Source organism: Sorex fumeus, unplaced genomic scaffold, assembly GCF_029834395.1.
Source record: "Sorex fumeus unplaced genomic scaffold, SorFum_2.1 ptg000072l, whole genome shotgun sequence".
Lineage (NCBI taxonomy): Eukaryota > Metazoa > Chordata > Mammalia > Eulipotyphla > Soricidae > Sorex > Sorex fumeus.
Genome location: NW_026606129.1, coordinates 14,030,460 through 14,057,978, shown reverse-complemented (window position 1 = coordinate 14,057,978; position 27,519 = coordinate 14,030,460). Strand labels below are relative to the sequence as shown.

At 59.6% G+C, this 27,519-nt stretch overlaps 1 protein-coding gene across 1 annotated transcript in view; it reads left to right on the top strand.

Annotated features, from left to right (window-relative positions):
- Positions 1–26,695, top strand: part of CHCHD6 (coiled-coil-helix-coiled-coil-helix domain containing 6) — a 204,046-nt gene extending 177,351 nt beyond the window's left edge. The window contains exons 7-8 of the mRNA XM_056129578.1: positions 24,682–24,820; positions 26,544–26,695. Coding sequence (XP_055985553.1) covers positions 24,682–24,820; positions 26,544–26,549 — 145 coding nt within the window. The 3' untranslated portion in view covers positions 26,550–26,695. The remainder of the gene's footprint in view (positions 1–24,681; positions 24,821–26,543) is intronic.
- Positions 26,696–27,519: the final 824 nt, after the last annotated feature.

Sequence of the window (27,519 nt, the reverse complement as noted above, 5' to 3'; positions counted from 1 at the left end):
CGGCCGCATGCAAGACCAGTGCCCTCCACACAATACTTTGGCTCTGACCCCCATAGATAGTTTTTTTAAATTGCCCTGCGGCCACACCCAGAGGTGCTCCTGGACTGGTTCAGTGCTTGGCAATCATTCCTAGTGGTGCCCGGGCAACTGTGTGTGGCCAGAGATCAAGCCCGGAACGCTCCGATGCAGAGCACGTACTCCAACCCTTTGAGCCATCTCCCCAGGACCCAAATGATATATTTCTTTCATTCCAATTTCCACGGGGTGTTTTTTGATATCCCCTCACGGGAGAGCGTGGCTCCTTCCACAAGCCTCTTAGATCTTGCTTCCCCTCCAACTGGGATGGTCCTGCCTTAACCCCCAAGACTGAGAGTTGGTCCAGCAGGAAGCTGTCCAGCCAGAAAGACCCAGGGCGAGTTCCAGGGCAGACGACTTGCACTGGCTGGTAAGGGGACAGCCCCAGGTCCTGCAGCATAGGTGACCCTCCCACCTCTGCTAGTGTCCCTCCGAACTTCCTTGATGTCTAAGTCCCTCCCAGCACAAACCCAGGGGGTAGACAGGTCTTTGGAGAGCTAACAGAGAGCCCGCAGTGGGTGAGTTTGAGACTGGACCAGTTTGGATCCTAGTTTTGGATGAATCCTCTTGCTGGGGTGGAAATAAAAAGGCAAAGTGTGCACACACACACACGCACACACACGCACACGCACGCTCATGCACACACGCACACACACACGCACGCTCATGCACACACGCACACACACACGCGCGCTCATGCACACGCACGCTCATGCACACATGCACACACGCACACGCATGCTCATGCATACGCACACACGCAACACACACACTTTCCTCACAACAGCACAGCCGGCAGAATTGTTGAGATTTTCAGAAGGAAGAGATTAAGACCCTGGGGAACATCCTGCATTTATTGTGTCGCATCTATTTTTTTTCTGACAACCTTCCCGTGGGACTTGCCCAGCGCCTGTCTCCACTTCCCCGTCAGGAAACTTGTACAGTTCTCCCTGGCCCCCCAAAGAGCGGGCCCTCAAAGAGGTTAGAACAATCGAGGCGGAGGAAGACGGTTATTAACTGTTTCCTGAAACTGACTCATTGTCCTCCAAGGACTCTGGCCCGGAGAGGCCCGTCTCGGGTGGACATGCCGGCCAGCCGGCAGGCGGCTCTACTGCTCCTCACCAGGGAGCAAGCCTGAGTCCCTGGCGGCCTGAGAGACCCGTTCTCCTGCGTGCTGGGGCTCCCCCGGGGGGCGTCTGTGTGCGAACTTCTGTTTGCGAGCAGGTCGCCTATGGAACTGTGGTGGTCTCCTGAACCCCAAGTAAAGCGGCCTCAGGAGCATTTCTTGAACCCACGTCGTTCAGGTTAATTCTGAGTTGGGAAGAAACGCCTGTGTCTTGGGTCCCCATCTTCCCTGTCCTGTTCTTGACTTCAGGAGGGGACACATCCAGTGGTGCTCAGGGCAGTCGCTCCTGGTGGGACTCTGGACTCTATATGGGGCGCCGGGGGTCCAACACTGGTCGGCCGTGTACACGGCAAGTGCCTTGTCCACTGGCCTATCTCCTTGGCCCCCTTTTTTTTCCTTTTTGGGTCACACCCGGTGATGCATGGGGGTTACTCCTGGCTCTGCACTCAGGAGTTACTCCTGGCAGTGCTCAGGGGACCATATGGGATGCTGGGAACCGAACCGGGGTTGGTCGCGTGCAAGGCCAATGCCCTACCCGCTGTGCTATCACTCCAGTCCCACCTTGGCCCCTTTAAATGAAGTGTTTTCTCTTCAGGTATTGACCAAAGTACATGGTCTCAGTGGGCGTCCTTTGCCCTTTTGAGAGGTTCACCAGTCACACGTGCGTCTCTGCGTTTCTTTTGGGAATGGTCCGCCCTGTCTTCAGGAGTCCCTCTTCCGCTGGGGCCTCTTCTCCGGCGGTTCCGGGGCCGATGCCATGACTGTCCTGTTTGCCGCTGCAGGAAATGCATCCCTCAGCCTCTCCCACCTAGCCTCCTGGTCTCAGAACCAGGGGCAGGGACGTTGTCGGGACTTATGAAGGCCCAGGGCCATACATAGCCCACAGACATGTCCACGGGACTTATGAAGCCCAAGAGGCACATTCCACAGATATGTCCACAGGCATGACACCAGCTGGTGGCAGAGTGGGCTCAGAGCAGGGCCTGATGCATCCAAGCTGTGCCACTCCTCCTCCCAGGGGCCTCCCTTCCTCCCTCCCTCCTGCAGTCACTTCTGGGCCCCAATGAGCCACTGACCCTCGCTACTGACCCACATCGCTGGTCTCTCCTGCCAGCTCCCCTTCCCGTGAACCCACTGCTCTCTGTGCGAGTGAGCGTGTGGGTGTGCACGAGTCTAGGGGAGTGTGTCCAAGAGTGCGTGTGGGGTAGTATACATATAAGGGTGTGAGCGTGCGGGTATATGAGAGTGAGTGTGCGAACATGTCCAAGTATGATGCATGTGACGTCATGCATAAGGGAGGGGGTGCATAAGTGTTTGTATGTTTGTGGGGTTGTCGTTTATGAGAATGTGAGTGTTCATGCGTGTGCGTGTGCACAAGGTATGTGTGTGAGTGCATCATGTGCAGGTATGGGTGGGTATGCAAGTGTGAGTGTGTGCAAGTAGGTGTGTCTGAGTGAGCACATGTGTGCATGCATGTGAGGGTACGGGCTCTGTGTTTGTAAGGATGAGTGTGTACCTGTGGATGCGTCTATGAGCTGCGTGTGTTTGCATATATGTGAGAGTGAATAAGGATGCGTGTAGGTGTGTCTGTGAACATGGGTGTTCATGTATGTATGAGTGTGTGTCTGTGGTGGGGTGGGGCTGTTCTTGGAAGCTGCTGAACTGTGTGGACACTCCCTGCCCACATATCAACATTAACAGAGCATTCCGGGGGGAGAGTGCTGACCGGCAGACAGAAGTGGACATTGAGGAGAGGTGGGACCCCCAGGAAGTCCCAGCGGAAGGCCCCTTCCGTGAACAGAGCCCCGGCGTGTTTGTATAATTTTGGCTTCCTCGGAGGATGCTCTCCTCGGTGCTCAGGGGGCTGGAGTCCATGTGTGGGCGGGGGAGAGGACATGGGGCGCTGGGCTTGAACCCTGGGCCACGGCCTGCTTTCACGCAAGTGCACGTCACTGCTGCCTCCTCCGCCTCCAACTCAACCTCAGTGCCAGGGACCCCAAACTCTCCTGGGGCCCCTCCTGCTCCACTGACACCACCCCGGCTCCCCTCCCCCCCAAAGAGTAAGCCACGCTGTCCCTTACTCCATGGAACTGGGGCAACCTCACGTGGCGCCTGTTGGTTCCTCACTGTCTTGGGGTTCAAGCACTCGCTCATGCATGCTCTCTGCTCTTACTCTTCTTGTGCTCTCTCTTCTCTCTCTACTCTCTCATGCTTTCTTTATCTCCTCTCCTCTCCTTTCGCTCTTCTCTTTCCTCTCCTTTCTTCACTCACTCCCCTCTCTCTTCTCTCTTGCTCTCTCTCCATCCCCCTTCCTCTTTCTGCTCTCTCTGCTCTGTTCTGTTGAAGCCTTGAGCCTGGCCATTGCACCGTCTGTACCTGCAACATCAGAGGAAGTCACCACTGGGGGCTCAAAGCAGGTCTTACCATGTGTGTGTGTGGGGGGGGGTCAGTGAGCGGAGCCTTGGGGCACGAGTGGGTGGGGCGGGGATTTCGGACACCCGAGTAGGGGCTGGGCCCAGTGCCCGGTGGGAGGGCGGGTTGGCCCCAGAGGTGCTGCTTCTTCCCCCGCATGCGGAAGAATTTGGAATTCATCCTACGGGCAGTGGCGAGCCATAAAAAAGCTTTTAAGCCGAGAATTGATAGGATCGGATTTGTGTTTTGGAAAGATAACTGGCAGCATCTGGGGACTGTGACAGCCCCAGTGTGGGGGGTCTGGGGGGCAGGGACAGCCACTTGTGCAGGGCCCCACGGCCAGATGACTCACCCTTTTGGTGCCAGGCCCTCCCACCCCACCCGCCCTGCAGTTCCCCTCCGGGAAGTACGGGGCAGATGCGGGGTGTGGCCAGGAGTCTGAGCCTCTGTGTCAGGGTCAGGGATGGCCTTCCATCCCAGCAGCACTGAACCCTCGCAAAGGGGGTGCGCGAGTCCCGCGGGGGTTGGGGGGGAATTTGGGGAACACCTGGATTCCCGGAAGACCCTCACCACGGAGGGGGTGGCTGGAAGGGACCTGGGTGAGAAGGGGGCCAGGACCAGGAAGTGGGGGCGCCTGCTGGGGGCTGGGCGGCTCCTTCACAGCCCTGCAGTGCAGCCTGCTGGCTCGGGGCCCCTGGCTTTCCCGGCCCCCACAGGGAAGGGCAGGGGAGCCTGGCTGAGGACAGCGGGGTGGCAGACTCCAGGACTGGCCCCAGGGCACAGAGTTCTCTAGGCTTTGTCCACGGAGGCCCCGGCTCACGACGGCCAGTGCGGCTGCCCGGCGCTTTCTCCTGGCTCAGGAAACTGGGCTTGGAGGTGACCATTGCTAATCCGGTCCCCTGCCCCGGAGGAGAGCAGCAGTGTGTCCTTCCCGCACTGTGAGCCGGGTGCTTGGGGAAGAAAGCCGGAGTCCCGGAGGCAGCCGCTGCCTAGTTCTCTGTCATTTTTTGTTTCCTTTTGAGTGTTACATTTAGATTAGCTTCTGGGGGATTAACTGTTACTACGGTAGAGGCTTTTTTTTCCCCCTCCACATCAGTAAACAGTTGCTTCTCTGCATTGTCATTAGGTTTCTTTCTCCCGATGCTACCAGCCTACCCAGAGCTTGGCTTCGGTCACTTGCCTCCTGGTTATTCCTGCTGGTGGGACGAAGCGGCCCTGGCATAGCCCGGCCTGAGGCCCAGCTGCACCCCATGGGTGACTCAGCCGGGGTCCACATTGCCCACGCAGACGTGAGGTGGTGAGGGGGGTCACGTCTCTGCTCCTCCTCCCTCAGGCAGACTGCCTGCGGATTGTCAGGTGGGACCCTCCACCTCTCCCCTGCCCCGAAGCCGGGTACCTGGAAGGAGGGGCACACTGGACCCCTGGGGCTGGGGGATCCAGCCCAGCTCCATGGGCAGACACCAGCTCTGCGCGGAGCCCCCCAAGCCCCCAACCGGGTGGCCTCAGCGGGACATGCATGGCCGTGTTGGAGAGAACGAGTTGCCCACCTGAGCACAGAATCAGCCATCTCTCTTGGGGCCCAAAGCCCCCCACTTCTTGCCACTGAAAGGAGCACTGTGAGGGGAGGGGCTCGTGTCTGCATTGGGTCTGGATTGGGTCTTGCCGGGGGCCCCCTGGGGGGCTCACCCCCATGCCGTCTGGAGGTCCCCACCCCCGAGAAGCAGCTGCCTCCCACCGTGGGCCTCACTTTCTTGTCTGTGTGTCCATCCTGGGAGTGCATGGACCATGTGTCTCCAAGTTCCACTGGCAGACCCCTCGGTAACCCCTGGTGCAAGCCAGCATTTGTTCACCCACACTGGGTTGGGTCCCGCCCCCTTCCAAACCTCCCCCCACCCACCAGGGAGCTCTGCCTGGTGGTCTGCGCCTAACAGCTCAGTGCTCCAGCCATGCAGTGTTGGGGCTTAGCCCCTTGTGGGCTGAGCTAGCGCTCTGCCAGGGGAGCCACCACCCTGTCCCCCAGAGGCTTTTGAGGGGAGGGTCAGCAGGGCTGGGCAGGACCCAGGAGCCTTCCCTAGGCCTGTGCTTCTGGCCGTCACTTTCTTCAGAAAGACCCCGGTGCCCCAGTGGGCCCTTAGTCCGTCTCTGAAGTACCTGCCCAGTGACTCCCACCTCTCTCGGTGCATGGTTCACCTTTCTCAAAACTTACATGAGGAATGGACACAATGTTCCCATTTTTCTTGATCTCTAACATAAAAGCCACATAAAACTCATCACAGCATTGGGGCCCCGGTAATGGCACAGCTGGGAGGGTGTTGGCCTTGCACGTGGCTGGCCCGAGTGAGCAGAGCCAGGAGTAAGCCCTGAGCATCACTGGGTGTGGTCCCCAAACCAAAAACAGCCAAAAAATAACCTGATTGTGGTATCAGAATGTCCCTCCATGACCATACACACACACACACACACACACACACACACACCCAGACCCAACTCTCACCTGCCCACACACACTCCAAGGAACCACACACACTGTCAGTTGCACACACACTCCCACACACCATACACTGACCCAGACTTATACTCCCACACACCACACACAGACTCACAGATGCTCCTGCACATCACACACACACTGACTCACACACACTCCTGCGTACCACACACACACAGACGTGCAGTCCCACACACCACACACTGACACACACAATCCTGCATGCCACACACAGACTCACAGACACACTCCCGTACTCCACACACAGACTCACAGTCACTCACACACTCCCGCACACCACACACACACTCAGTCACTCCCACATTTGTCTTGCTCATCTCCCTGAGGCAGGCAGACACCCTCACACAGCCACTAACCTGATGCCTTCCTTTCTGGGTTGGGATTCTGGACGGTGCCACCTGTCTCCCTGACCTCAGTCTGAGAGGCTTTGAGTGGACCCCCAGAAGTCTGGCTGTGGGAGTCACACTGGGAGTGCCGTCACCATGCTATGCGTGTCTGTGTTTGTGTGCACATGTGTACCTGTTGTATGTGTGTACATGCATGCAGTTGCATTGCATGTGTGTGTGTGCATGTGTGTTTCTGTGTGGTGTGTGTCTGACAATGTAGTGTTTGTGTTGGGTGTGTTTGAATGTGCAGTGTAGCTGCATTGACAGTGTCTGTGTTGAGTGTGTATATGTGGTGTGTGTATGTGGTGAGTGTGTGTGGTGAGGTATCTGAATATGTGTCTTACTATGTGTTGAGTGTGCGTGTCTGTGTTGTGAGTGTGTCTGTGTGGCAAATGTTTTTGAGTCTGACTGTTGGAGTTGTGACTCACTGTATGTCAGTGTGTTGACTCTGTTGAGTTGTGTGTTTATTGAGTGTGTGTCTGTGGTGAGTGCATGTGTTGTGTGTGTCTGTGTGGTGAGTGTGTCTGAGTGTGTGTTGAGTTTGTGAGTCTGACTTTCTTGAATGTGTGTTGAGTTTGAGTCCGACTGTGTTGTGTGTGTCGGTGTGTTGAGTGTGTCTGAGGCATGTAGAGTGTGTGTGTCTGACTGACCGTGTGTCTGCTGCTGAAGGGGGTCCATTGGTCTGTCATGAGCAGAAACTGGCAGCCTCCACCACCCAGGCCTTGATGTGTGTGGGTGGTGGGAGGGGGAGTGTTTTTCAGGCTCTCTTGTCACGGGTGACTCTGACTTTCTGGGATCCCTGCATTTCACAGGTGCAGATGAATTGCCTTCCAGACTCTTCCATGATGACAGTTGTCAGGAATGCCCAGGAGTTTTCCTTAATCTAACAAATGATTACGCTTCCCATTAGCTCTACAAACAGGCCCCTAATTAGTGAATTGGCTAATAGCCGTCGCCTCTGGGTCGTCAGTCCTGACCAGGCTGTCTCGTCAGTCACTGCTGCCAGTCACAGGAACCGTTAATGATGCCCCACCGGTGCCTTCATCTCCCACAGGCACCCTGGGGAGTGATGCTCCCCCCCACCCATGCCTTCTCCCACGGATACCCCATGTCTCACTCAGTAAGAATTTCTGAATGGGAGGCTGGAGCAATAGTACAGTGGGTAGGGCATTTGCCTTGCATGCAGCCAATCCGGGTTCGATTCCCAGCACCCCATATGGTCCCACAGGCAACACCAGGAGTAATTCCTGAGTGCAGAGGCAGGAGTAACCCCTGAGCATCGCTGGGTGTGGCCCAAAAAGAAAAGAAAAGAATTTCAAAGTGGGATCCAGATACGAGCCCTTATGACTTGTTTTTAGTAAAAGGGGTAAAGAAGTGGTTCTTTTCAATCCTAGAGGGAAAGGCCCCAGAGGCCACTTGTCTCCTAGGATGCGTCTGGTCAGATTTGGGAAGCGTCATGGAGGGCATCTGTGTGGAGTCAGCCCACTGTAGGATTCGCATGTGGCTTTGTTCCACTTTGTTTGGCCGCTGTCTACACTGGACTATGGTTTCCAGGCTGCAGGTCGGGGAGTCGGCGTGGCCTGAAGTGTGACCCCTGCCCTCTTCCCATTCTCACGCCTTGCCTGCTTTCTAGAATCTTCTCTCCCAGTGACATGGGGTCTCACCCGTCAGTGGCCATGGGAGGAGCAAAGGCAGAGCTTTTGGTCTCTCCCAACCCTTCCTAGTCTTGGAGTCTTGGGCTCGAAGGATAACTAGTCCCCAGTGACTAAGCAGGGCCCGAGTTTCATGCTCCATGACTAGTCCTGCAGCCCCAGACTCACTTGACAACTAGTCCTCAACTCCTACACTAGTTCTATGTCCCTGGTTTACTTGTGATAACTATTTCTTGATCTCAGCCTCATATGAAACTAGTTCTCAAGTTCTGGAGACAGAATGACCAGACCTCAATCCTAGACTCACAGATGACTAGTTTCTGAGTCCCAGACTCACAGGACTAGTCCTTAGTCCCAGGCTCACAGGACAACTAGTCCTGAGTCCCAGGTTCATGGGGTAACTAGTCTCAGTTCCAGACTCATAGATGACTAGTTCCTGAGTCCCAGACTCACAGGATACTTAGTTCCTCAGTCCCAGCTCACAGGACAACTAGTTCCTCAGTCCCAGGCTTATAGGATAACTAGTTCCTCAGCCCCAGACTCACTGGGTAACTAGTCTCATTCCCAGACTCACTGGGTAATTGGTCTCAGTTTCAGACTCATAGGATAACTAGTCCTCAATCCCAGACTCACTGGGTAACTAGTCTCAGTTCCAGACTCATGGGATAACTAGTCCTCAATCCGAGACTTATAGGGTAACTAGTCTCAGTCCCAGACCAGACTCACAGGGTAACTAGTCTCAGTCCCAGACTCATGGGTAACTAGTTCTCAGTCCCAGGCTCACAGGATAACTAGTTCCTCAGTCCCAGGCTCACTGGATAACTAGTCTCAGTCCCAGACTCACTGGGTAACTAGTCTCAGTCCCAGACTCACTGGGTAACTAGTCTCAGTTCCAGACTCACTGGGTAATTGTTCTTCAACCACAGGATAATTAGTCCTCAGCCCCAGACTCGTAGGATAACTAGTTCTCAGCCCCAGACTAAGCCCCCAGTCCCAGGCTCACCTGAGACCGACCAGCCCCTGACCCCAGCCCCAAGCTGACTTTGTGGGGCTGAGGGTGGCGAGCAGGTGGGAGGCACCCCTGGGTGCACCCGCTCCGGGTGCCGTGGTGGGAAGGGGGCAGGGCGGCGTGGGTTGTGACAAACGAACACTTTGTATTCAAGTTTCATTACTGTACAAATTCTTGCTACATCAGCTCAAAGCCACGTGCAGCTTAGTCTAAATCCCTATTTAAGCGAAGGCCGCGAGTCGGCTTGGTGCCGTAAAGGGGGAGATGGGACGTCCGCGACACAAAGCGGCAGCTAGTCAGGGATGGCGAACGGATGACTCCTTCCGTATGGCGAAAGCAGGAGTGCGGCCGCATTGATTTGCTCAGAGGAGCAGGAATGCATCTTGAGAACTGAAGAAAAATGATGAAAAGGTGAGTATGCACTAGAGCAAATCTCTCCTGCGGATTAAACGGAATTGTTCAGGAGGTAGAATGCCTTGTGGGCGCGCGCTTCCACCGAGGGACTGACTGTGCAGGGGTGGGGCGTGCCCGCGACGCCTGCTCGGGGCTGATTTGACCGGGAGGGGCTCGCTCATGGCCCAGGAAACTTGCAGAGGTGGGAAGGTCTGGGCCTTGGCCACACCTGTGGCACATCCACCCGCTTGACCTCCCTGAGGAGCCTACCAGAGATCCCAAGCAGTTGTCTGGACCAGAGAGCCACATGGGTGTCACATGAGCCTGGACCGTCCTGTGACACAATGCCCAGAGCTTCCCCAGGGGCCTCGACCACTGAGCTGACCTGGGTCTAAGGCCTTCTCCAGTGCTTCCACTTAGCTGGGCTGTATCTCGGGCCCAGCTTACTGTGTGCCCACCTCAACCTACGCCAGTCCCCATCTGGGCAGCAGCCTTTCCTGGGGACAGGGATTCACTCACACACACGCACACACACACACTCGCTCATCCCCGCAGAGTCACAGAGACTGAGCATTCGCTCTGGGTTCCTTGGGAAGACACACACACACACACACACACACACACACACACACACACACACACACCGCAGAGTCACAGAGACTGAGCATTTACTCTGGGTTCCTTGGGAAGACACATACACACACACAAACACACCCCGCAGAGTCACAGAGACTGAACATTCGCTCTGGGTTCCTTGGGAAGACACACACACACACACACACACACACACACACACACACACACACACACACACACACACACACCCCCGCAGAGTCACAGAGACTGAGCATTCGCTCTGGGTTCCTTGGGAAAAGCAGAGGGCGAGTTCTCAGAGAACTCCTGCCTTCCATTGCTGCCGTTTGAAACACAAGGACGTGCTGGGTGAGGCTGAGTCTCGTGCCAAGGCCAGGTGCCCGGGAGGAGTGGAGATGAGTCGGGTGACCCCCCCCCCCAGTCCTCCGGCCCTGGACCACTGGGCTTCCCGCCACCCCCATCAGCATCTCTGCCAGCCTTGAGCTCAGCTGCCATGTGGGACTTGGGGAGCTTGAGCTGCCCAGCGGCACAGGGCAGGGGACAGCTTGGGCTGGGCAAGGGGCCTGTGGCTCCCCCGGGTAGCAGGGCAGCTGGGGCCGGTCTCAGAGGTGAGCAAAGAGAGCCTTTGCGAATTGTCTCCAAAGCCACTGGCACCCGGCATCTGATGGGGGAACCTCAGCCCACCCCTCTCCATCCTTCAACTCAAGGCCTCCTCCGGGTGCGGGGGGAGCTGCCCCGCCAAGCCCCTGGCCCCGAGTCTCTGTGGGTTGTGTGGTGAGTCCCAGTTCTGTCGTGAGCAAGTTGGTGGCTCTGCATACTTGCGCGTCTCAGGTGACCCCCGTAAGCGTTTATCCGTAAGGCTCTGTCAGGCTTGACCACTTGAGGGGTCTGGAGACACAAGTGTAGGGGTGGTTGGGGGTAGGGGGCAGTTTCTGCCGGTGGGTGGGAGCGGTCAGGCCGCAGGCCTGATTCCCCGAGTCTGGAAACCCTCAGACATCTCCTCTCTCAGGCCCCCGACTAGGAAGTGAGGGTTCCCAGGCTGTCCGGGGTGGGGGGCAGGGAGGGGGCCAGGCCGGCCACAGAGATAGCCCCTCCCGTGGGCCTCTCCCACTGAGCCCAAGTCTCGGGGAAGCACTCCAAGTGCTTGTCCTTTTCCCAGCTCTGCCAAACTTTGTCCCCGTCTCCTGAAACTCTCTCTGGACAGAGGTGGACAGCGCGTGATGGAGGGCGGTGGGAGACCCTATGTCCAACAGGCCCTTCCTGGGGCCCCGGGAGCCTCTCCCTCATCATCCCCTGCTCCGTGGGCAGCTCATTGGGGGAGTCGCCGGAGGAAGGGGCTCTCCTCAGGTGATGGGCTGCTGAGTGGGGACAGAGGCCACCACCCCGGGAATGCAGTAGGACTGACCCGGGGCTCAGGCTTGCACCGATGCCTTCGGAAGCCGTCGGCGGTGTTGGCGCTGGAAGCTCCGTGCTCCCCACTGGGTGTCAAAGGAAGATAGTGCTCCCAGTAGCCACTAAGCCTCAGCCCTCCTTCCCCAGCCTCATGCCTTGAATTATCTTTAAACTCCAGGGCAAGAAATTGCATTTGTTGGGGCTGGAGCCATAGCACAGCAGGTAGGGCATTTGCCTTGCACGCGGCCGACCTGGCTTCGATTCCCAGCATCCCATATGGTCTCCCGAGCACCGCACCACCGGGAGTAATTCCTGAGTGCATGAGCCAGGACTAACCCCTGTGCATCGCTGGGTGTGACCCAAAAAGAAAAAAAAAATGCATTTGTCTCTGGTTAGTTGCATCTCTCCTTCCAGCCCATCAGGGCCAGCCTGGGTGCCCAGCCCCTGTGTGCGGGCCCCCCGGGCCGGGCTGAGTGGCTTAGCGGCCAGGAGAAGGAGGCCACACAATGACTTCCTGCTGGGGAGCCTCAGGGACAGTGGGGACCGGGGTGGGGCAGGGCAGGAGGCAGAGGTGGTGTCTGCACCCTCCTGGGCGGCGAGGGGCCCATGGAGGAACACACACAACCTTGGCACACCAGGCCGCGTCACCATGTCACCCCATCCATGAGCAAAGTAGTTAATTTGGGTTTCATTGTTTGTCCCTTTTATTTTTAGGGGGTTGTTCCCCCGGGTGCTGAGCGGTGCTGGGGATCAAACCTGGGACTCCCACATGCGACGCACGTGCTCGCTGGTTGAGTTCTCTCTCTGGCCCCACCCAGCAGGTCGGTTTGGAACTTGGGCCTGAGCACGGCAGAGATGCGGCTGTTTCCTCCGCCCTCTCCTGACGCAGTGACTCGTCTGTGGATGCGCCTTGAGTCTGTGCCCCACTCCCTTCTCGGTCCCAGCACGTGCACGCATGTCTGTAATGACACTGCTAAGGAAAGAAGGTCTGAAACCCTCCCGAAGATTTGGGTCGCACGCCCAGATATACATCCCCCCTGCCCCCCCCCCCCCCCCCCCCCCCCCAGTCAGCATTGGTTTTCTCTTCCCTGCAGTCTGGGAGACGATGAGCCAGGAAGTCTTTTCGGATGAGTCTGTACCTTTCCTTTTTCAAAATGAGAAATAGTTGTGTTTTCCGGGGGAGGCAAAAAGCAAACAACAGTGCCGGAAATCTGCCCCGGACTGGACTGAACAGAGAGGGAAAGTGAAAACCAAGCTCCGATCTGTCTGCACGGAGGCACGAGCCTGACTCCAAGCTCCTGAGTGGCCTCGTACAGGGCTGTGTGGTCCCCGCCTGCAGGCCCGGCACCCCAGACCTGTCCCTGGCGGGTGCAGCAGGAATGTCCACTCCCAACGTCTGCATTGTTCTCCTGCACGGTCGGAGCAGGGTTGAGGGAGCCGGTCTTGGCAGTGCATCCTGGAGCCTTCTCCAGCTTGGTTTTCTTGCCAGTGTGTAACCACAGCAAGCAGCCACTCCGACTTGTTGCCCCGACTTCCTTACAGCCTTCTCGAAGGAATTATTAGGCCAAAGGCCACACACAGACTCTGTTTATGCACACGCATGTATATATATATATTTACATCTTCCCAGCTGGCGCGCCAGAACGAGGGACGTTCTGTGCAACCGTCACCCCAAACAAGGGTGCCCGGAGGTGGCCGACTCCCCGAGACTTCCCAAGCTCAGCCCTGCAGCACTCTCACAGAACAGACTCGCCAGTCCCCGAAACAAAACGCTGCTCCTTCCTGGGAGGGCCCCACTGTCCTTTCATGCTTGGCCGCCAGGCCCTATTGTGTCTTTTCCCAGAGGACCAGATTTTGTTTTGTCCTAATGGGGCTTCGAGGCGCTTCCATCCCATCCAACGCTAAGTGCCTCCACCGTCTCCCAGCACCAGCCCGCTCTGGCTGGGGGATCCAGTACAGCCCATGGCTGCAGCAGGGAAGGTACTGCACCCCTGGTGGAATCGCCCCACCTGGGCCGTCCCGTTGGCATGCCCTCTGTTCACTGCAGCGCCCTGATTCACAGAGAACCCTCATTGGCACGGGCGGGGAAAATCAAGTGGGGCCCATCGCAGGTGCTGGTGGGGGGGCAGAGGGGGTGGGAGTGGAAACATCCTTCTGGACACATTTACTTCCCCGTCATCGCTCCGTATGCTTCTTTCTTTCATTTCACAGTTTCATCTCCAGCCCCTCGAAGGGCTGTGGGATCCAGGCAGCACCGGCACCCCCCTCCTCTGAGCGCCGGCTTCCCCTTCCCAGGGGCTCACTTGGGCTGAGCTTGTCTCCGTGCCACCGTTTTCTCTCCATAAACACGTCTCCTTCTGAGGTGACTGCTCGCCTCTGAGCACTTCAGCCCAGGTGCCCCTCCCGTGGGCCCAAGCAATGGTGTAGCAGGGAAGGCGCTTCGCCCTGCGTGCGGCTGACCCATGTTCAGTTCTCAGCACCCCATATGGTTCCCTGCAAGTCCCACCAGTAAGCCCTGAACACAGCTGGGTATGACCCCGAAATACAACAACAAAAATTAAAAAACACAAGTCAAAGTATACATCTGTGATTTGGGGGGGGGGCGGGGGCGGAAAACAAACATACCTAGTGGTGCTCAAGAGTCATTCCTGGCTCTGCGCCCAGGAATCACTCCTGATGGGGCTCAGGGGGACCAGATGGGGTGCCAGGGATGGGACTGGGTGCAATGCAGACGCCCTCCCCGCTGTACTGTGGCTCCAGCTTCATTGATTTATTTTTGGGTTTTTTTGGGTCTCACCCAACGATGCTCAGGGGTTACTTTTGGCTCTGCGCTCAGGAATTACTCCTGGTGGTGGTTGGGGGACCATATGGGATGCCAGGAATCGAACCCTGGTCAGCAGCCTGCAAAGCAAACACCCTCCCCACTGTGCTCTCGCTCCAGCCCCAAGACTCCAGCTTTATATCCCTCACCAGCTTCAGACCCAGAGCCTCATGGGACCCCGCGGGGACAGCTCCACCCTGGACACCAGGCATCCAGGAGCCTATGCCCCGCCGTGTAGCGGCTGCTCCCTGCCCTCCCTTCCCTGGGGCCACTGGAGCCCAGCCTGGCCCCACCCTGCGAGCTCAGTGTGTGCCCAGGGCCACACTCAGGTCACGCGTTTGTGCAGAAAGACACACACATACTCACACACACATACACATACACATACACACTCACACATACACTCTCACACACATACTCACACACATACATACACATACTCACACTCACACATACACTCACACACATACTCACACATATACACACTCACATACACACACATACACACTCACACATATATACACATATACACACACACATACACTCACACACACACACCACACACACACAGAGCCTCTGGGCTTCACCATTCCCAGAACGCACCCTCCTCCTGCACGGGCCACTGGCTGGGCCCCAGCATGCTGACCATAGGCTGGAGGTTCTCACAGTGCCTGTCGGCATGTCCATCCTCGGCAGAGCCCATCAGCGCCATTGTCCCGGGGTGCTGACCCCACTCAGGCCTCTCGCTGGCCCTTCGCCAGCGGTGACTATTGGGACAACTCGCCCGCATCTATGATGCCACCTTCCTGTACAGGGCAATGCCTCGGCTGCGCCCACGTGAGGGGTTCACTGGGCCATTCAGTGTAGCCCAGCACTGGGCACCGCTCTGCCTGGCCAGGTCATCACCTGCCCTCATTTCTCTGGGCCCTTGCTCTGTCCATGTGTGGACCACATCCCGGGCCCCAGCGCTCTGCTCCTGCCAGCACAGTGCTCTCCATTATCCCAGGCAGGAAGGCGCGCTGTTTATTATTGTCTCTTGAAGGCAATTGTCACACCTGGTGGCACTCAGGGCTTACTCTGGCTCTGTGCTTAGGGCTCATTCATGTCAAGGTTCAGGGGACCTTAGGGGTGCCGGGGATCGAACCAGGGTTGGCTGCGTGCAAAACCTGTGCCTTACCTCATACCGTCTCCAGTCTCTGGTGGTCACGGTTGGAAATTCTAGCGGGAGTCTTCAGCGCATCTACTGTTCCTGGAGCGAGTCAGGAGCCGGTGCCTGCTGGCGTGTGGAGGTACTTGTGTGGTAGACACCTGCGAGGGGCCCTGGGCGATGCTTGGGCTGCGGTGCAGCCTCTGCCCATCCAGGGCCACCTGCTCGGACAGCACAGGGCCTGCCTCCTCTGGGGCCTCCACCTAGACTTGCACTTGCTCGGGCTTGGTGCTCAGTGTCACACCTTTCTGCCCCCTCCCGGGTGGGGGCTGCCACCATGGCCCTACCTTCTGCTTCCTCCCCGCTGGAAGGCAGCTGCTCCCCCTCGCCCCTGACTTGAGGCTGCTGGGGGTTGGGGCAGGTGGGCAGAAGTGCCTAACACCATCCTGGCAGTGGGACAGGGCTGCCCACCTGGGGCTCGCCAGGTCTGACCATGCGGCCTTAGTATCAGGCCCGGGATTGGGGGGCATCAAGTTCAAGGGGAAGATGTGGAGTTAGAGAGGGAGGCTCAATGCACACAGGGACCAGTCCTGGTGGCCGGGGGTGGTCCTATGGGTTGATGGGAGTCAAACAACACCCGCCCTGCTGTGCTATCATTTGGGCTCCAGGAGGCTGAACTTTCTGGGTTCTTTTGTCTTGAAAGCCACGTTGCCGGCAGCCAGGCGAGCCCGAAGAGGCACTGAGTGTTCTGTCCCTCGGGTTCCAGAATGTGCACTGCGGGGACGGGGGGCTCCCAGCACCCACTGCCCCGCATGGACTGTGACTTCATGGGGACTGTGTGTGGTTTGGGGCTGGGCTGAGAGGTCATTACCCTGAGGGAAAGGGCGGGGAGGAGAAGCCAGTCAGGGGAGAGGGGGCCAGCACCCAGGAAGGGAGTGGTCCTAACTGGCGTCAGGCTTTGGGAGACGGGTGGGCAAGAAGGAGCCCGTAGGCATACTGGGGTCCCGTGACTGCAGGCTTCTGTTGGGGCACAGAGGGGACACTGGCACAGGCTGATGGGCCAGCCCAGACCATGCCCTTCAAGGAGGCATCACTGCTGATCCCTGCTCTGTTCTGGTGCCCCGACATCGTCACTCGGTGGGGGCAGTACTCTGCATCCCAACACCTAGGCCCCAGGTCCCAGTACCACCCACCCCCCAACCCTCCTAATTCTCTGGTGTCTGTGGAGGGGGGCCTGGGTGGGGCTGCCCATCCCCCCAGAGGGGGCGCTCCTTGTTCTGCACATTCACAGCCAGTCTCTTCCCCCCCCCCCCGCCACCTGCTGCTTTGAGGGTCCCTGCACCATGCAGGGCCCACCCAGCCTCGGGCAGGCTTGGAACCAGAGAGGCCAGAGCATGGCGTGGACCAGGGCAGCAGGTCCCCTTGGGCCAAGAACAGGGTGGGCTGGGGAGAATGCGGTGGGCTCAGGAGAACAGGGTGGGCCATGCGGTAGGGGACCCAGAGAGAGTGGGCTGGGCCAGGAGAGTGGGGTGGGGATGTGGGATGTGTGGTGTGTGAGTGGTACCTGTGTTTAGTGGTTTGTGTGTGTATATGGTATTTGTGGTTTGTGTGTATATGTGGTGTGTGTCTGTGGTGTGTGTATACGTGGTGTGTGTATATGTGGTTTGTGTATACGTGGTTTGTGTGTATGTGTGGTTTGTCTATATATGTGATCTGTGTGGGTTGGAGCGGTAGCACAGCAGGTAGGGCGTTTGCCTTGCACGCGGCCGACCTGCCGACCCACGTTCGATTCCTCCACCCCTCTCGGAGAGCCCAACAAGCTACCAAGAGTATCTCACCCACGTGACAAAGCCTGGCAAGCTACCTGTGACGTATTCGACATGCCAAACACAGTAACAAGTGTCACAATGGAGACGTTACTGGGCCCGCTCGAGCAAATCGATGAACAATGGGAGGACAGTGACAGTGACAGTGGTCTGTGTGGTTTGTGTGTATATGTGTATGGTATGTGTGAATATGTGGTTTGCGTATATGAGGTGGGTATGTATATATGTGGTTTGTGTGTATATGCGGCATGTGTGTATATGTGGTTTGTGTACATGTGGTACGCCTGTGTTTGTGGTTTGTGTGTATAGGTAGTTATCTGTGTATATGTGGCATCATCTACGTGCGCTATCTGTGTACATGTGGTCTGTGTGTATGTGTGGTGTATGTGGTGTGTGTATATGTGGTATGTGCTAAATGCGGCATGTGTGTGAAGTGTCCCGGTGCAGATTCCCATCCCAGGCAGCTGCTCCTTGACTAAGTGGCAGCCAGGGGCCGTTTGTGTTGGGTTTCCCCGGGGAGCCCGCGCCCCTCGGCTCTCAGCAGCAGGAGCGTCTGGCCGGGCCCCCGCGCTCGCTCACGGGCCGGGGCAGCTGACACGCCGGAAGCCGCGTGGCCTGTGATGCGTGGCTGGATCTCGGGACTCCACGTCCCGGGCCGAGTGGCACCTCGTCGATAGCAGCCAGTTAACCACGTCCCGGGTAGCCGGCGGCTCTCCCGCCCCACCGCCCGCGCCTCGGGTTCGCGCCCAAACCTCTCCCGCGCGGCCAGATTTGACCTGACGAAGATGAATGTCTGATTCCCTCGGAATCTCCTTACCGCGGCCTGTAATGAAAAGCCTGCTCCGTGGATTCACCCCCTGCCGCTGTTTCTCTGAAATTAAATATCAGGAGGACACATAATAGCCCCATTCCACACCAGGCCAATATTATCAGATTGATGTCGGCAGTGATAATAGAAGAAGGATAAGTTGATGAGATTTCACTTATTAGATCAGAGCGCACACAGGCCTGGGGGCCTGGCGTGCGCGTGCAGACGCCCGCCGGGTGCGTCCCCGGCCCCACGGCGTGAGGTGCTGGCCCGCGCTGACCCGGGCCAGGCGGACGCGGCGTTTTCCTTTTTCCTTCCCGCCTTCCCCTGACTCGGCCCTGAGCTGTCAGCTTCACACGGTTCCGTCTTCCCTGCCCCCGCCTTCCCCCGCACCTCCCCACTCTGAATGAGTAACCCCCTGGGGCCATTGGGGGTCTCAGGGCCAGTGCGTCTCGTTCCTTCTTTCCACCCTCAGCGGGTTCCCCGTTGGAGTTGGGAACTTTTCCAAGGACAAGAGTGAAGATAGAGCCAGTCTCTGCTCCTGGCTCCGGCTCGGGCTTTCTGCTGTTGTGACCTCGGGCAAGCCGCTTACCCTCTCTGAGACCAGCGTCTTAGAGACGCGCGGGCAGTCACGCACGCTCGGGGTGAATCCGTGGAGAAGCAGTGGGCACAGGCAGGCATCAGTTCTCAGAGCAGCCACAGTTACGGGCCAGGCCAGGGCATCCTCCAGGTCAGCTGCAGCTGCCTGATCCCCAGCCCGGCCCAGTCCCGCTAGGGAGGGCCTTGTGCACGTTCTTCTCTCGGGCACAGACGCCCCGCCTCATCGAGGAAGCGAGGAGGCACCAAGAACAGGCCCTGGTTCTCGGTGCTTCCCTGGGTGCCCGGAGGGGTCTGGATCTCCGCCAGAGAGACGCCAAGCGCTGGGTCTGGCCTGCCGCTCACCCCACCTCCTCCCCAGCACCCCAGCGCTGCCCCCCGTAACGGGATCAGACCCCTCTCCCATGTGGTGGGCTGTGCGCATCTCAGGGATGGTGGGGGCAGAGACCACGGCAGGTGGTGGTGACCCCAGGAAGGCCCTGGGGGCATCTCCATGGCCTCCCTGCAGCTGTCCTGGCCACTTCCCTGTCCTTGTGGGGCTCGGGGACCCACTGCCCCGCTCCCTGGGCTGCAGCTGTGAGAAGGGGTGGAGGGTGAGCTCGGAGAGGGTCCAGGGGGGCTCCCAGGAGGATGGCCAAGGCCAGGGCACAGCCCGGGGTCGTCTGATGGACTGGACATGGGGACAGCGCAGGGATTAGGCAGGTCCATCCTGCACAGACACGGGCAGGGCCCAGAGCGGACCTAGCTTGGGGGGACACGCCTCCGAGCCCGCCTCTTGCACTTTGCTTTCGGTTCTGACACTCCTGACTTGCCGCTAGGTGGGAGAGGGCTGGGGGGGGGGGGGGAGACTGTCGCTAGGGGACAAGAGGGAAACCTCTGGAACGAGATACGGCGGTGAGTGTGGAAAGTCGGACTCCAGCTGAATCTCACAAAGACAATGTTTATGAGAAACAGCCTTGTTTCTGACGTTCCATTCGCTCTCAAAGGAACGAACATCCCTGAATGCAGCAGTTATGTGTGCCTAGGTTGAGAAGTCCACATGATGAATGATCTGGCACCTGAGTTGCACAGGAGAAAGAGAGCGGCTTGGAATGCCTTCAAGAGCATCGAAGAAATAGCTAAGAGGACCAAGAACCTCCGGCTCTGGGCACATCTCTTCGATTCCACTGTTCTTCCTGCATTAACATACGCCTCAGCGACATGGGCCCTACGAAAACAGGATGAGAACGCTATTCGGGTCTCTCAAAGAGAAATCGAAAGAGCTATGCTTGGAGTGTCATGCTTCACTCAAATGAGAGAAAGAATCCGGAGTTCCGACCTCCATCGACGATCAAGAATCAGGGATGCTGTCTCGTTTGCCAAGGCGTCGAAAATCAGATGGGCTGGACACGTAATGAGATTTGGAGATGACCGCTGGACTAGAGCCGTTACCGACTAGATTCCACGAGACGTCAAAAGATCACATGGCCGCCCACCTATGAAATGGTCAGACTTCTTCGTCAAGACCTTGAACGATTGGTTTGAGGCTCTTTGTGTTCCTAGAACGAGCAGACACCGTTGGGCTACATTAGCAGGCAACAGGAAAGGATGGAGACGTTACTAGCGCCCCCTCGAGTAAATCGATGAGTAATGGGATGTCAAGTGATCCAGTGAGATATGGCGGAGGCTTCAAGAGTGGAGGGGAGACCTGGGATGAGTGAAGGCTAGGGCGGCACCTGGAAAGGAAGCCGGGGGAGTGGGGGGAATGTTCTAGAATGACAGTCGAAGAATGAACATCGAGAAGGAGCATGCTGAATGGGTGAAGACAGGGAGAAGTGGCGAGAATGAGGGTGAGAGGTGGCGGGAGTGGGGTGGGAGGAGGTGTCTGTGAAGGGGGGGCGTCTAGATCGCCCTTGGGGGTCCCCCAGGTGGAGTGAATGAAAGGGAGGGGCTGGTCAGTTCCTCTCTGGAAGTGGGGGAGGGTCTCTGCAGGGATGGGGCGGGGGGTGCCCTGGCGGCTGGTGGTCGTGTTGGCATGGAAGGTTCTGGTTACTGTGGGATAGGGCTTAAGCGTCAGGGAATGGACTAGTGGAACAAGGCTAGGACTGGCCGGGCAGGGGGTGGCAGGGGGTGGCAGGAGTGACCGGAGACCTGGCCCTGGGTGGCCGAGGAAGAGGAGTGAGGGGCCTTGGTGGGAGACCAAGCGAGCCCAGAGGTGAGGTCTGGAGGTGGTGCTGGAGTCGGGTGGGAGGCGACGCTCAGCACTGTCCCCATGTCCCCGCCGGCTCAGCAGGGCAGTACCTGTCGTTCCATCCTCGCTCAGGACTTGCTCTTCTCAGCATAGCAGTCGGTGCTCGTGCCAGGACAGGGTGTATAGCAGGGTTGGGGACAGTGGCCGTGCCCGCTGACCCGGGAGCTCCCGAGGCCTCAGTGGGGTGGCATGGGTGACCCAGGTGGTCTCTGCCTTCTGCTCCCCATCATGCCCTCCCCTTGGGGCTGTTGGGCAGCTGGGTGCAGGGCCCTGTGGACATCCATCCTGGCCTCTGATGGCCCCCAGCTGCTGGGTGAGGACTGTCCCCCCCCAACCTGTACGCTGCCTGCTCCCCATATGACCCCTGACTTCTGACCCCAGTGGCCAAGCTAGGTCCTCCCTGGGGGTCTGAGACTTTGCCCTGCTGGCCTGCTGGCACCGTGCCTGGGGCCTGCAGCTCCAAGACGGGGTGGGGTGGGAGGCGCCCCCCATTCCTGCCTTCAAATTCCCAGGGCAGCCGGACAGGGCTCATCCTGGGGAGAGGGGTGGCCCCAGCTGACGCCCCCTCTGCCTCGGCCTAGACTTGCGTCCACCAAGCACAGCCTCCCCAGACTCTCTACTCCAGCTGCCTCAGTTTCCCACACTGGCAGCCAGGTGCTTCCCCAATCCGCACTTGGTGCACGTTCTTTTGTGGATGCCTGCGGCTTCTGTGGGGGCCACTTACCACTTCCCAGCCAGGGGGACCCCGCATCTGCCCTGCACGGTGCCCCCAGCTGGGCTTCCTCCACCCCGCAAAGCGCACACATAGGAGCCTTCCCCATGCTTGAAGGGCAGCTGCTCCCAACCCACCCGCCTGGGCTAACCTGGGTGCCAGCCCGCTCCCCTCCGGCCCCCTGCAGCCAGGGGGTGAGATTCCTCCCGCTGTCTGCCTCCTCAAGTCCTTCCTGCTAAGTCCCGGGGGAGTAAGGCCACTGCCAGGGGGTGCATCAGGGTACCGCGGGTGGATTTCACCGTGGCCCAGTTTTCCCTGGACCAGCGCCGTGGCATATCCCATGAGACTTGCCTTCAGAGTGCACAGGGGCTCTTGTTTGGGGCCCTGAGGGGACAGAGGGACAGGAAGGAAGTGACAGCCTGGTGGGGGGTGGGACCCTGGAGGGGCTGCAGGGGACCAGGGCGCCCCCACCACCACTCCTGTCCTAGGGCGCCCCTCCTGTGACCCCACCAGCCACCAATGGACCCACAACTTCGAGCAACTTCGAGCAGCTTGGCCCGTGCTCAGCCTCCCACGGAGGGGCCGGCCAGCCCAGGGCAGTTCCCTGGAATAGCCAGAGAGGAAGGGCAGGGGGGAGGCAGCCGGGGGCAGCTCTGAGGCCCAAGACCCCCATGGGGTTGCGCCAAAACTAAACACAGAAGCTCGTGATGCTGTGCCGGTGCTGGTTGTAATCGGGGGTCTCCCCGCCGGACCTCAGAAATGGGCCCCACAGGACCAGGCCCGGGGAGCGAGGGGTGGACTCCAGGAGTCTGTCTGCTGCAGGGCGGAGGGGCTGTGCGCCCCCCTCTGAGAGCCTTTCCTGAGGCTCCGCCCCATTGCCAGTGCAGGCGAGGGCCCGGGCGGGCGCTGTTCCCACCGCTGTGCCCAGAACCTCAGGGCGGTGCGTGGCATGGGGCCAAACCAGTCAGCAAGGCGGCCCCTGCAGCTGCCCAGGAATGCGGGCTCCTGTCACACCCCACCACCATCTGCATCCTGACATGCACCCAGACACACACTCACCACGGCCAGACACACACACACTCGACACACACTCAGACACACACTCACCACACACAAACACTCAGACACACACACTCGGCACAAACACACACTCACCACACAGACACACACACTCGACACATACAATCAGGCACACACCACACACACTCAGATACACTCACTCAGCACAGACACACACTCACCACGTAGACACACACTTACCACACAGACACACTCCACACACTCAGACACACACACTCAGGCAGATACACTCCCCACACAGACATACACTTCAACTCACACACACACTCAAAATACTGACACACACTTGGCACATACACTCACCACACAGACACACACACACACTCAGTACACTGACAAACACTCAGTACAGAGCTTACCACACAGCCAGACACACTCCCCACACAGACACACACTCGGACTCGCACACTCAAAACACTGGCACACTCAGCACATACACTCACCACACACACACACACACACTCAATACACTGACAAACATCACTTCCCACACACCCAGACATATACACACATTCACATTCACACACACTCAGGTGGACACACACCACACAGACACACACATACTCAATACACTGACACACTCAGCACAGACACACACCACACAGCCAGACACACACTCAGGCACATGTACTCAACACACAGACACACTCCGCACACCCCGCCACACCCAACATGCTCTCAGGCACAACACACAGACACACTCGCATGACGTCACACATGTAGGCATTCACCCCACACTCTCACTCAGACACAGTCACATGCAGACAGACACGCTCCGACACACTCGCTCACGCCGACACCCGTGCCAGCACACCCACTCTCCCACCCAGGAGCCGCAGGTTATGCTCCAGCCCCGGGTGTGCTGGTCCCAGTTGTTGGAGGCCCCTTGACCGGGGCTCGCCCAGGGCTGGGCACGTGGCCCAGAGGATGACAGGCCGCGGCCAGGGGAGCAGCGCCCAGGCTGCTTGGCATCGAGAGTGGCACCGTGCCCCGGAAGTGCCTCCCTGCTGGCTGACATGCGACTTGCTGCCTTGCTGAAACCATGGTGCCTGCTGGGCCCAGCACCCACGGGGGCCGAGCTGTGAGTCCGAGGCGCCAGCCGGAGGACTAGCACCAACAGGTCCCCCCCCCCCCCGTGCGTGGGCAGAGCCGCGGGTGGCATCCCAGCCTCCCTTTCATGGCCAGGACACGCGGCCAGTAGTGGTGTGGCCAGGGCAGCCGGTGGGCTGCAGTTTCGTCTACACCGCTCTCCCGGACATAGCTGCAGTGAGTGTGCGAGGCTGTGCCCCGGCATGTGGGCATTGTATGGCCCTGTGTGTGGGGGGTGTGATGTATGTTCCCGTGTGTGAGACCGCGTGTGTGCCCGTGCAGATGGGGCTGTGTGCGTGAGCACATGCGGGTGTGGGCATGCGTGCATGCGTGTGCCGGGTGCCTGGGGAAAGAGAGTTGCGTGTACACGTGTGCGTCCTTGTGCGTGTGCCCGAGACCTTGACTACAGGCGCCGCTGGGGACACGTCGGCACCAGCCTTCCCTTGAGGGGGTGTGTTCTCATTTCCTATCTTCACAAAGAGAAACGTATTTCATTGTGGTGGCTCCTGACGCCTTTGATGACATCTTTGACGGGAAAGAAAGAAGCGCAGGACCCTCCCCCCAACACACACCCCCACCTCCGCCACAGGAGTTCCCCACAGGAAGTGAGATTCAGACTGTGATGTTCTGTAATGTTCTGGGGTTCCTTCCCGGCTGGTCGAGGTGACTGAGCAAACAGCTGCCATGCGTGTGGTCGCTCGGTCACAGCCGGGGTCGCAGAGGAGGGCAGAGTCGGCCGGGCACGCCTTCGGGGGCCGGATGCCCGGTGCCTGGCCCTGAGTGCCCGGCCTGCAGCCCACGGCCCCTCTCCCTGTCCCCGCAGGCCCCGCCAGCAGGGGCCCGTGTGCTCCGACCTGCAGGCCCAGCTGCTCCGCTGCTACCGCCAGCACGCGCAGGAGGTGCTCCTCTGTTCCCGCCTCGTCAAGGCCTACCAGCGCTGCGTCAGCGCCGCCGCCCACAAGGTGAGACGCCGCCTGCTGGGGCCTTCCTCGCTCCTGGTCTTCACTCGGCCCGGGAGGGCCAGGCCTCGGCCACCTCCTGTCCACTCCCTTAAATGCCACTTTTACCTCTGGCCTAAAGGGTCGCCTTGGGGGTGGGGGAGCAAGCGGTGCCCAGGGTGCCCAGGCTGCAGGTCACGGGCGGGGCCGGGGATGCCCTGTGGCAGAGCCTTCTGGTTTCTGGGGTGGGAGGGGAAGAGTGCCTGAGGCGGTGGGGGCTGGGCCCCTCTCTGCTCCCCTCACCACTCTCACTCCCCCGCCCAAGCTGGGTAGTCTCCTAGCCCCCCTCTAGGAGGTTGCCACCCAGTCCCAGCTGTCAGGCCTCCCGCAGGCCCCGCCCTCTCCCAGAAGGCCCCACCCTCCCGGCAAGTCCCACCCCCTCCCAGCAGGCCCCACCCCCAGCAGGTCCCACCCCTCTCTCCCGCAGGCCTCACTCCTCCCAGCAGGCCCCACCCCTCTCTCCCACAGGCCCCACCCCCTCCCAGCACGCCCCACCCCTCCAGCTTCTGATGGCTCCGCCCTCTGCCCAGGCCACACCCCTACTGCTCAGACCCAGTCCCTTCCCTACCAGATGCCACATGTCTGTCACCTTTATCCTCCTGGGGGAAAGCCTTTTGTGGGCACCAGAGACCAGCTGCCATGCCCCTGCTGGCGGAGAGGCTGAGGTCAGAGGTCAGGCAGCCTGCAGACCGTTTCTCCACACCCTCTGCCCCACCGCCCCCCTCACAGCAACATGGCTCCTGCCTGGGCTCTGCTCATCTCACCTGTCTCCCCTGTCCCATGGCGGAGAGGGACCCCCGAGCCCACGGGAGCTGCGCCCAGTGCCATGTGGGCTCATGGCCTTCCTGCCAGGCGTCTCTGTGGCCGGGAGGTGGGAGCTGGGCCGCAGTGCTGGACACACAGGCCCGTGGGGACGGTGGATCTCCCTGTGTCCTCCCCACCTGCCCTGGCCTTTGTGGAGACACCTCAAAAGCCCAGGCCGTAGGCTTGCCGGTTCCCGCCTCACTCGACCCCGGGAACGCCGGCCCCCAGAGTGGATCGGGAAGAAGACCTCACCCATTGGCCATTGCACCAAGAGAGGGATGGCGAGAAACTCCAGTTTGCAGCCCCCCTATCTTGTGTCCCCAGCCAGGACACTGCCCGGCCACGGCCGCCTTCCCGGCCTCGGCCCTGGCTGTCAGCACCCCCAGTGGAGGCCGAGCAGGCGCCCCTCAAGGAGAGCGTGAGCCCTTCCTGCAGGGCCCAGTGCACCCCGCGCCCCATGTGCCTGTCTCACGAGATGCAGAGGACTCAGGGTGCCTTTGTGAGAGACACGCCCCGGGCCGGTCACCACATCAGACGTTGCTGACCGAGCTGGACGGGTGTTAAAGGGGCCCTGAGAGGGAGTGACAGCTGGCCTTAGGCCGAGAGCTGAGGGTGGGTGGCAGGAGGTAGGAAGCTGAGGCCGGCACACAAAGCCTGGTCTCGAGGCTGTCCCGGTTGTCTCTCCAGAACATTCCACATAGCGGGACATCTCTGACCATTGGGAGTTGGGTCTGTGCACTGGGCGGGCAGTCTGGAGGAAGGGGCCGTGTGACCTGGCCACTGCGGGCCCTGGTTGAGGAGGGAGGAGGTTGGGCGGGAATTGGGGGCACGCCTGATGGGGCCTGGGGCCACCCTTGCAACCCCGGCCCCTTGTTCTCCGCAGGGCTGAGGAGCAGCTGCGGTGTCTGGCACTTGCGGTGACGTGGAGCATGAAGAAGGGACCAGGTATGGGACCAGAGTGCCAGGCCGTGGCGCCCAGCCTTGTCCAGTGGGGACCCCCAGCCCTCCCCCCCCACAGCATCCCCTGTGCTCGACTCTGCATGGAAACCAGACCAGGGCCACTGCCCAGAGCCAATAAAGCGTTGCAATGTGTCCAGTCCATTCACTCGTGGCCAGACCGTCCCTGCGGCCGCCTCTGGGCACAGCCTCCCCCATAACGGCATGGTCCCCCCTTAGGTAGGCTCTGCCTCATGGTGGGGTGGGACATCCCCCGGCCAAGCAACTGGTGGTCACTGCAGGGCCAGAGGCCACCCAGACCAGCCCACTGGGACGAGGCGGGGAGCAGGTCCATCTGACTTCCTTGCAGACGCCTGAGTGCCCAGATGCAGGGAGAAGGGGGTAGCCCCGGTCCCCATTCGGGGGGGGGTGTTGAGAGCAGACAGGGCAGGGGTTGGGGGCAGCTCAGGCACAGGGACCTGTCCAGTTCCCCTCATGATACTGCCCTGTGGCCCTTGGGGGGGTTGGGGGAGTTCCCTGAGGGCAGCGCTGAGGGCAGGGGAGAGGTGATGGGGAGTGCGGGGTAGCCAATAGGATGCAGATCAGGGCGAGGCCTCACAGGGCAGGATCCAGCTGGGCCAAGGAAGGGTGGCAGCCAGTTCCCGGACGCCCAGCGTGGGCGCTGGTGGTTTTGCCACCACAGGGCGGGTCCCGGGAGCCGAGAAGGGCCATTGAGACCGGAGCAGGCGAGCCAGGCTCGGCGGGGGGGATCCGGCCTGGACCAGGGGCTCCCCCTCAGCCCCCACCTACCCCCCTCCCCCAGTCTGAGCCGCACAGGGCTCCGGCTCCCACGCTGGGCGCTGACCTTGGATCTCCTGTGGAATGTCACCGCGAGCGCCCGAGCCATCTGGTGCCCGCGGCCA